The sequence below is a fragment of the Lagopus muta genome, chromosome 4 (assembly GCF_023343835.1).
Source record: "Lagopus muta isolate bLagMut1 chromosome 4, bLagMut1 primary, whole genome shotgun sequence".
NCBI lineage: Eukaryota > Metazoa > Chordata > Aves > Galliformes > Phasianidae > Lagopus > Lagopus muta.
In genome coordinates, this window is record NC_064436.1 from 46,585,331 (window position 1) to 46,596,236 (window position 10,906).

At 43.0% G+C, this 10,906-nt stretch overlaps 1 protein-coding gene across 3 annotated transcripts in view; it reads right to left on the reverse strand.

Annotated features, from left to right (window-relative positions):
* CWH43 (cell wall biogenesis 43 C-terminal homolog) overlaps positions 1-9,901 on the reverse strand; it is a 30,008-nt gene extending 20,107 nt beyond the window's left edge. For 2 of the 3 annotated variants that reach the window (XM_048942599.1, XM_048942597.1), the window contains exons 1-5: positions 6,465-6,567; positions 5,537-5,728; positions 1,874-1,994; positions 1,563-1,717; positions 134-335 (exon numbers count right to left, since the gene is read on the reverse strand). In XM_048942599.1, the coding sequence (XP_048798556.1) occupies positions 134-335; positions 1,563-1,717; positions 1,874-1,994; positions 5,537-5,728; positions 6,465-6,507 (713 nt within the window). In that variant the 5' untranslated portion in view covers positions 6,508-6,567. Of the gene's footprint in view, positions 1-133; positions 336-1,562; positions 1,718-1,873; positions 1,995-5,536; positions 5,729-6,464; positions 6,568-9,835 lie in introns of those variants that run through there. The other variant, XM_048942598.1, reaches the window with a different exon arrangement.
* Between the last annotated feature and the right edge of the window lie 1,005 nt (positions 9,902-10,906).

Sequence of the window (10,906 nt, forward strand, 5' to 3'; positions counted from 1 at the left end):
GTTCCCTTCCTTTGGCAGAAATAAGTGAAGTTGAACAAATGTTTCAATTTTCACAGTGACACTGGTTTTTGATTATTGTTTTCAACTATTTGAACAAAACAGAATAACAAACCAACCAACCACAGGCACTTACCCATACGGATTAGGATCTGGACCTGTATGTGGATGTCCACTTACTGCCCATCTAGAAATTAGCGAGACCTCCCCAAATATCCAAACGGTGAGGAACATGAGGCTGCCAAAAGCAACTCCTGACAAAAGCCAATTAGGCTGTGAGACTGCCTCCTTAACTGTGTTACCAGTAGTGTTTGCTCTTCGCTTCCTCTCGCCTTCAACTAGAATAAGAATAGGAATAAGAATAGGAATATAACGGAGCAACGTGTCAAACAGGAACAAAAAGGGTTATTAAGAAACAGCCAAGATTACAGAGCTACCAGAACAAGTTAAACAGCCACAAAAGCTAACTTGTTTGATTGCTCATGAAAACTGATAAGACAAAAATCTCTAGTAAGATTCCTAGGTCTACCAGGAAAAGCCATTGGTCTTAAACGTACAAAAATGGCAACCTGCCCATATGATTATTCTTCATCTTATTGAAATGTAAAACATTGAAGAGGCTTTGAAAATTAGCAGAAAAGTTATTGGAATTTGTTCAGAGGATTCTGTTCTCTGAAACTCTAAACTCTGATAAGAACACAACCTGACACTTCCAAAGAAGCCAGAAAAACTCTCTTCCTTCTCCTTTTTCCTCACTTATTTGAGGAGAAAGGAGTGCCTTTAATTGCATTGACACATTGCTTTGTCACATAGGAGGAAAGTAGACTCCATTCCTCATTTCCTACAGTAGATTCCCTTTTAAATTATTATGAAAGGCAAGGCTTAGCTTAAGTCAGAAAGCACAACACAAACACACGGTGCCAACTTATACCCACGTACACATAGGCAAGGTTTTATCTTTCAATTAATTCATTCATGTTATACTGAGAAGGAAGGAACTTCTCAGGATTTAACATGAGCTGCCCTAGCTAACCAAGCCAGCCTCATTGCCTTTGGTGATACTCCCTTCACACTTTTAAAGCATGATTACCATTTGCCAGCACCAACTGCCATGCACTCCACCCAGATGCTGCAACAACTTGTATGAATTTTGACTAACACAATTTGCCCGTTATTCCAACTCTTTTTGTCTGCTTTGCCACATCAGCTGTCCCTTAGCTTTATCTCATTTCCCTTCTCTGTCAAAAAATTTGTACTGACGGAAAGAACTGAAAGAGCAGATTGAATTAGGAAAATACCAGTAACACCACAGATGTTTTCTGCTGCAGGAAGGATAATCCATTCTGGTTTTAGTGAGCTATGTTATTTCTTTATTTTACTGCTGCATTATTGATGCTGCAATTAGTTGGCATGTCTAACTTATTACAGCTTGCAGGGTTTGAAACACAGATTCTGTCTTGTTTTGAGAAAATGAAAGTACCCCCTGGTTTGTAAAGTCTGTAATACTTAGACAGGTATACCTTAGGACACCTTCATAACTGCTTTCTTTGTTATAATGTGTTTACCTGAATAAATTCGCTCCACTGCTGCTACAAAACCAATTGTCAGCATGACAGTATTGGCAGCTTGTGAGCTCCACACTGGGTTCAGTGATGTATACCAGATTCGAAGGACGAGGAGCATCATCTTGCCTAGAATGAAGCCCCATATCCTGATGAACCTGCAAGAATCATTTTTAGATCACTAACACATTTGAAAAGGGGAAGAAAAAAAAAACAAATCTTGTTTTCTCCCTCAGAAAACAAAACCATAAATATATATTTTAAGACAGACAGACATCTTTCATAATTCATCATCAGTATAAAAAAAAAAATACCTTTGCAAACTGTTTCCTGACCACCATGTTACTGTTTGAACCAGCAATGAGGAAGAAACACCAGCAGCCAAGATGAACAGTCTAATGGAAGCATTTGGAGCCTGGTATGATGCTAAGCTCCCTACAAACAAACACACGCAGAGGTTGCTTTAGTGGGCAACAGGGAACTGGTAATGAGGATTTCCTGTGCTTTAGTTCAATCTTATCTGTAATTCCAATGGCTATGCCATTCATCTGCAAACACAACACTATGCATTTTTGAATAAGCTAAAAAAGGTCTGGACAGGGACTGGGGATATATGATATTGCCACAGTTAGCATCTTCAGGAAAAAAAAGGAATAAAACATGAAGACGTTACCCAAGATTGCAGCAATTGCCTTAGTTTAAACACTTATGGTTATTGATTCCATAAATAAAATATAAATAAAGTATCTAAGCATACAGACATTTCAGAACTGTGCACTTGGCTGAATCAAAAATCATGAAAGTTGAGGTCCATCCTTTTTTTTAAAAAAAATAAAATAAAAAAAGCAGTCACAATGCATTGCACAAGGATTAGAAGGCAATTGGTGCGAACAAGACCTGCTTTGGCCCAGCATCTTCCTCCAGAGCCGCCAACAACAGCCTGTTCCATCTTGTTACTGAAAACTATAACTCCCCCACTTGCTAGAAGAGACACTGCATGTGTCTTCCATTTCTCAAGGCACAGAAACCTCATTTTTACAAGCAGTTTCAAATAGCAGGTTTTCTGTTCAAGTGGGGTCAGTCACATGCTTTCATGTAACTTCAGTCTGCATGGCAAATTGTGACCCAGCACTAGTGACAAACAGGGAGAAGAAACACTGCTTGCTGGCAGCCCTTTGCTAAGTCAGTATGAGTTAAAGTTGAGAAGATATTAAGCACGGAAGGGTAGAAATGGAATTGCTGATCCTGGCACTGCCCATTTTGCTTACAGCAAAAGACACAAAGATGGCAAAATGAAATCACGGAGTGTAGTGAATGTTTGTGCATGGACTTTAGCACAGGCTGCACATACAACACACACAGATTTCTCCCTTTCATCGTTTGTGCTACCCAGGCTAGAGCTAGTGTAGGTTTGCCTGTTTACATTAGACACACCTTTGGCTGCTGAGCAAATACACCCAAAATGTAAATATCTAACCAAACATGTAAATCTACTGTATGTGTTGTCTGAAGACAAAGCCTCACAAGTGCACTGCCAGAAGGGTTGTCTGCTGGTTTTTTTTTTTTTTTTTTTATTATTATTTTTATTTTATTTTAAGAGAACACAAAATAGCATGAAAGGATATGGAAATCAAAACAAAAGCTTCAGAGAAAATAAAGCTTCCTGGCAGGATAAAAAAAAAAAAAGGCAAGTGACAATAATGAAGGAGAAGGGAAGGTTTTCTTTTCAATTATTATTATTTAAAACAAATTTTAAGAAGTTCTAAATATTCTGAGTTCAGCTAAGCATGAATAGCTTCCCAAATTTATTTATTAATTAAACACTGTGAAATTAAAGGCTGGCTATTTCCAGTGGAATAGGCTGCAGCATGCACAGGGTCTTTCTGAGATGATAAAAAAAAGATTCAAAGAGAAAGAAGCAAGAAGTGCCTAGCCATAAAGATGGAAAGAAGGCAAAAAACGAGGGGAGGGACAAGAGAGAAAGAGGCACATTATGGTAGGACTGAAATCATTTAAAATACAAGTGATGAAAACCAAGTAAAAGAATTGATGCAGATATTCCTAAACCCCAGAGCCGCCTGTGCAAGTGTATTTGGTAACTTAAAGGTGTTTGAGAACCTTGGGAGGCAAGAGTGAGAATCACCACTTGATGCTAAGCTCTTTGCTAGGACCAAAGAAGGTGAGCAATGTCCTTTCACATCTTTCCCAAACGTGGATGTTTGCTGAAGAGCACTGAAAGGTGAATACAGTACATTAGAACTGGCAGAGAACATAGTGTACAGTAGCCAAGGGGATACAAAATTAGGAGTGTTTGGAAGGTGAAAATAGCAGCAGACACAATCACTGATAAGCTAGGCAGGAATGAAGGGGAGGCCTCACCTGTGTACAGCAGTGCTCAGGATACCCTGTCTGAGGATGCTTACAGCCTCAGCCTCCTCAAGCTCTGGAGCCCTCCTGTGAGCATCTTCATTAACACATCCTTTCCCACCTTATTACTGAAGGTGCTGGCTTTTCATTCAGTTAACACCTCCATGATTGTGATGAGTAAACAGGTAGGTATAAACCAAGAGACTTCACAGAGCACAACAAGCCCACCACCGCTCCTTTTATTTAGCAGAAAAAGAACTACACAAACTTCAGCAGTTTCCACCTCTTCTGGCAAAGTGAGCTAGTAAATGCAACAAGATGATCCAAATGACTAATCTTCAATAAACACAGCAAATTGTGTATTACTGTGATATCGGAACGAACACAGAGTGCAGTCTGAAATGCATGCTCATTTCTACCCTCTAAAAGCAAATCTCGTAGAAAGCAATGCACTGAGGAGTGCTGCAGAAAGGTGAAGTGCAACGCTCCACTCACTGAAAAGCTTATTAAAAAGGTATTAGAAATGATGGTACAGAAAGAGCAGAAAAATAGAAGAACTCCACTTCCTTTGAAGTCACGACACCAATAAGCTGGGTTCAGTTTTAAAGGTAAAAAACAAGGAATCTTAAAAAAAAAAAAAAAAAAAAAAAAAAAAACCACTGCAAACAGAGTAAATAAGATGTTCCTCTTCTGTTCTCTACCAATAAAAAGAGGAAAGTGATTCCCTGGTTATCATCCTAAACTGATAAATAAGGAGCTAGGAACTGCAAGCAAGAGACAGGAAGCCACCTATCAGCAGCATTCTCCCCCTGTGCAGGATGGATACCCTCATCTCCTCTGACCTCATACAGGTGCTGCAAACTCATCAGTAACAGCCCTGCCTCCCGGCAAACTTCTAGAAAATCAACAAGAAGTAAGACCTGCACTGGTTTGCTGGAGAATGCAAGGGAATCCACAAGGGAATCCAGCACGTCCCGGCTTAGGGCGGAACATGTGGGATGGGTAGTGAGAAATTCTATTCTGAATTTATGGTCAAACCCTTTTCTTGTGCAACAGAACGTGTGAGTCACTTCTCACGCAGGGTTAGCCTATAACCCAGCAATACAATGCATGCATACAGATACACACGGTGAAGAAAAAAGTCATATTTCAGAATTTCAAAAGTAGATCTACTAAGAACACTTAATTTGTGGCAGATTAGGTTAATACTACCCCCAAATTTATCTGTTGTTAGACACAAAGAAATGCTATAGAAAAAAAAAAGAAAAAAGCACTTGCTTTACTGATTTCTGTGCAATACTGAAAACCTTTTTGCTATTGGGCATTTGCACTAATTTAAAAGCTTCTAAAAATAGAGGGTGAAATGAGATTGCATTTAATTATGCAGTACTAACCTAAAAACTACCACAGTGGATGCAAAGAATATTCCTTTGAACATACTCAAGAGAAAAATAATGCATGAGTTTGAGAGGAAGAACTTCTTATTCCTACATCATTCCACAATCATTGGAGTCTTGAGGAAATTCACAGTGGTTATTCTCATGCTTTGATAAGAACAGGGGAGGGGGGGAGGTGGAGGAAATCTGTAACTCACAGCAGTGCATGCTTACCAACCACAGTCAATCTCAGAAGAGCAAGGATGCACTTATTGTTAGCCAGCCTCCAACAAGGACCAATTACCAGGAATATTGGAGACAAGAAGGCAACTGCAAAAACTTCTAAACCAGTAAGTGCCAGTGTCTGCAGAGGGAAGTAATAAATCATCGGTGGCAGGGCATGGTACAGAGACCAAGAAATGTAGCCTAAAAGAGAAGAAAAATAAATACATATCACACATAGTATGGTTTTATAGCATACTATGTATGGTACCATTTTATACCTCTACGTGCAGAATAATAAATAATTTTGAAAGTAATTCGGGTAACAGCAGGCTGTAGTTAACTTCAAAGAAAGCACTTCTTTACAGAAGTATTTGCCATTTCAAGTTAAAAGAACACATCTTCCCACGAAACAAGATAAGAAAACAGTTCTTCTCCCGTGTGAAGACAGCAGCCGCTGCTTCGGCCCCGAGCGAGGATCGCTCAGCCCAGGGAAGGGTCAGCTCGCAGAAGGAACAAACACCCCAGTGAGTAACCCGCTACGATCCGGGGCTCCTCAGTGCCGGGCCGGAGACGATGAGCGCTGTGACACGCCTCGCTCCGGGCACAGGTTGGGCACTGACCCCCAGCCTGAGGGCTCGTTGGCTCCGCACGCAGAGGCTCGCGGCACGGCGCTGCGACTTTCTGCACCCTTTGTAAGAGGCGCGCCGAGCCCGAGCCCACTGCCGGCCACAGGCGCGGAGCTCTGCTGACCGCTCAGCGCTGCCGCTCCGGGCGGCTTCCACAACGGACCTCGGGGCGAGGGCTCGACGGCCCCGGTGCCGCGACCGCCGCGCCTTCTCTCTTGGGGCACGCGATGGGAGCCGGCTACTCCCGAGACGGCGCCGTCCCCCCATCTCCGAGGAGCCGTTAGCCGCCCCCCGGCCCGGCCGCCACCTACCGAGGAGGCTCTCCGAGAGAACGGCCCTCCACAGGGGATCCATCGCCCCGCCGCGCTGCCCGCAGGCTTCGCCTCTTTCGGCCGGGAGCCGGCAGAACGCCCCGCCTCGCCCGGCACGCGGCCGCCGCCGAACGGGCACCACAGCGCCGCCTGACGGAGCGCCCGGTCGCGTCCTGCCCTGCCCCGCGGGGCTGCGGGTCGCACCGCCGTCCTGTGGCAGCTACGCAGGGATCATCGCCGCGGTTGCGGGAGCCGCTGCCTCGGCAGAAGTTGCCGCTCGCCGAGAACGGCTTCCCTTTCCCTCTAATGCACTGTAGGGCACGGACCGCTAAGACGGGACGGCACTGTGCCATCTTAATTTAGCCGTCCATGGTTTACAGCAGGCTAAGGGCTTCTAATAAGCAGTGCCGCCTGCAGCAATCGCTAAAATAAGTATTTCTTCTGCTGGGATTTCTCGGTTGAGGTTTAAGCCCTGGTGCTTGTTGATTTTTAGAAGAAGCCCTGTTTATAGGAACCCAGCCATGGTCATTGCTGCCAGCTTCAGGCAGAAGAATTGCATAACAAATGCTGAATTTTTTTAGTATATGTATATGCATAAAATTTAAATTTGTAGCTGTGAATTTTTTGCATTATCTGAAGTTCTACTAATCGTACATTACCCTAGGAAACTGCCAGCTGTATCTTCTCACTTCTACTCACTGCCCCAGCCTACGTTAATTTTATAATAAGCATTTGCTTTGCCTTTCTCATGAAAATCCCAGTTTGCTCCTGTGGACTTTAGCAGAGTCAACATCAGTATTCTGACAGGAAAAAAAAAAAGAAAAAGAAAGAAAATGAACCCCTCTGGGGGAGGAAGACTGAGATTCAAAGTTGGAAGGGACCCTTAAAAGCCATCTAACCCAACTCCCCTGCAACAGGCAGGGACACCTACAGCTCCATCAGATGCTCAGAGCCCCATCCAGCCTGACCTCAAGTGCCTCCAGAGTTAGAGCATCCAACACCTCTGTGGGCAACCTGTGTCAGTGATCTGCGTAGTCTTAACAACCCCCTAACTTTCTCTGCTTCAAGATCCATATCACTAAATGCATCCTTTATTTTCCTCATCTGAGTAAACTTCACTTATAGTTGGTGTAGGACTATGCAAGTGGTAATGACATTTCATCTTGCCATGGCATGATGCAAATGGAGCATGTAAGATGAGCTCCTTGGCCAGAGTAAACCAGAACAGCTGCCTCTGTAGCTGCACAGCAAGAGGCTGGTGCTCACAGGCCAGGTCCAGACAATAAATACCTGGAATGATTTTTGCAATACTTTCAGTAATTATTGTATCTTACTTTGTGGTTTAGAGGTGGAGTTCCAATAAAATTAGGCATGCCTGGAATCACAAACCTGACATGCTTGTGTGACTTCCATTCAAGTGCCAAATATGTAGCTGATAAATGAAGCAATAGGAATCCAATAATGGCAAACCAGCAAAACCAAGATAGCAAACTACAGTGAGAGCTTTTTCCCTCACAGAAAGAGCACCTTCTTTCTATATTAGTGTTCAATATACTCTGAACTTAAGGCAGACAAAATCTGCGTCGGTACTGTGACAGAGGCAGACCTCCCTGTAGCTAATGACTGTAAAGTCAGTGCCTTATTTGGGTTCAAACTGTAACGTGAGCATATTTTGAATCCCAAAATAAATTCTTCAGGGTTCTGAAGAACTGTTAGCTACTTGAGAGAAGATGTCCTTGCATACTGCCCAGGAGAGCTGTAGAGCTGTGTCTGGCTAAGCATGACAAAGGTGCAGAAGAAAGAAGAGTAGTGAAGAACAGCATAGAAATACTGGTGCAAGATAGGATTCAGTACACTCTTCTGGAGAAGCACAGGGGTGGGTGAGCTTACTGTTAAGCACCTGCCACAGCTACAGTGGGGGCACAGACTCACAGGTCAGCTGGAGCCCATAAGGGCATATTTGTTCTCATAAACATTAAAGAGATTTGGGTTGTCATTTTCCTCAAGGTTACAGTAAGTTGGCTACAACAAAACACCATTCATTTGTTACCTGAGCTGAACCATAACCTCACCTCTTGTAAGTTACTCCCAAAAGCAGTGAGCACCTCCCAAAAGCTGTGGGACATACACTAACCTTGCCCCAGAGGCACTCCACTGATGTACTCAGTACAGCATGCCTTGATTTATTTCAGTGTGTGTTAGAAACATCAGTATAACCAAGACTGACTACAGTACACAAGCGCCTAGAACTGTTGAAGTCTACTCATGTTGGAGGGCTTTACAGTAGAAAGTATGCACATAGCTGTTCAGCTTTAGAGAAGACAAAACTGTGGTCATCCTGCTGCTTTCTTCACACTGAGAAGTGAAATCCTAAATCTCAAATACCTGCTAATTATCTGCCACTCTTCCCTATTAAACAACAGATCAAGCCAAGAGTAAAATAGAAATTAGTCTATTCAAGAGTCAGATAATAAGCCAGGACATAAAAATCCCTATAACACCTTTTTTTTTTTTGTGCATAGTGAGGACAGAGTTTAATGCTTTACTCAGAAATATGTTGACTGTTTCCTGCTGTGACTTTTGATGTCTTTTCATTCACCCTTAACTTCTATTCCAATTAGCATGAGAACAGTGCCCTGTGGTGTAATTCTGGTGTGGTTTTCCATGCTCTGAATGTTTTTGTTACTGATATTTATTATTTTAAACCACACTTTCTTACATTACTTGAGGTTTTCTTCTCCCTCACAGATCTCTTTAAAAAGCATTTAACATCATTGACATTCTAACAGACAAATGGACCATGATTTATGACACTTTATGTCAGTTCTTATTTCATGTGCTCTATGAACACACAGAGTGTTTCTGTTTAAGACCCTGTTAGGAAGGCTTACACGTTGGTGAATGTGGTCAACCTCAGGGTGTTAGCAACCCTGTAGCATCTTCTAAAAGACTTTTCAGACAAACAGCCACAGGCCCTACGCACCTTCTCCTGGACTGTGAAGTCTCAGCTCCTCAGCCTCTTTGTAATCTGAGGACAACAGACCTTATTGGTTGTGACTTAGACACTTTGTTTTCTTTTTCCTAAGGCACTAGCATTTATTGCTTTCTGCCTACTGTCTTCTCTACATTATCACAGCTCTAAAGTACTTTCATGTAAATCTTAAGGACAAAGTATTTGAGTAACTTAATTACGATAACCAACATTTCCTGTGAAGTTAAAATTATAAAGAAATCTAACCCGGTTGGAATGCTATGACATAATGGAGATTACAGTGATAGCAGTGGGGTAGCAAAGTCTTCGGCTGTAGCAAATGAGTACAAACCCGAATGCAGCACCACAAATGAACAAACAAAGACACGAAGCTACTCACCTTTACAAAGCCTCAGGTAGGCAGGGATCTCCAACAAGATACCCCTGCTTCCACTGACAGTCCTTAAATGAGGTCTGGGAAGGGATGGATACTGGCTGCATCACTTCTGGTCACAGTTTCATTGCTTGCACCTGAGCTCCACTGGGCCAGCCCTCCCTTCCCACCAGGTGTTCAATCACTGCTTCAGGCCTTGACTTTGCATTTCTACTGCACTGATTTTTAAAAGGCACTGCTGCACAGGAAGGTGCTGTGCTATCCCCACGAACATGTGTGCACTATGAGGAAATTATTGTTCCATTGCTCTTTCATTTTGTGACCAGTTTAAGCCAAACCAACTAGGAAGTTACTGGGTTTTAGGGATTTGTGCCACATGGGATTTGCTTGTACATTTCATTTTTCATAATAGCATTTAGTGAGCACCTATAAATCTTTCTTTCATGTGTGATTTCAGGGATACCTCTTAGCTCATAAGAGACGTAGGAGCTGTTTTAGGACATGACCTTTGCAAAACCTGCACACAGAGAGGACATTTAGCAGCTGCAGAGCCAGTGGCTGGCTTGGCTGGTAAGATGAGATAATGCTCTGGGGAAAGGGGCTTCAAGCAGCTAAGGCTTTCAGAAGATGAAAGGCTTCTTGAACTGAGGAAAATGAACCGTGAGATAACTGTCACACTGATTATGAAATATAGATGCTGAGGTCATACAACAGGAGGAATTACGATGCTGATCTCACTAGCTATTCAGTTCATGGCAAGTGCTGAAGTGCCGTTAGGGCATGCTACCCAAAACGACAGTCTCCGTGTTGGAAAAAGAAAAAAATAACAGCAAAAACAAACAAACAAAAAACAAGAAACCACCCCAAACTGCTTTCGTTAAAGACAAAATGCTGCGGTATCCCGCACGGCCCTGCAGCTATGGCCAGGAGGTGGCGGTGGAGCCCGGCAGAACGCATGCAAGATCCTTTGGCAGGAGTCTGCTGTGTGCTCTGCGCTCATACAGCAATTCAGTTTGAGAGTATTTTGCTGATACGGATCCTGTCCCTTCGCCATGTTCTTGCCAGTAGAGCTTTCAG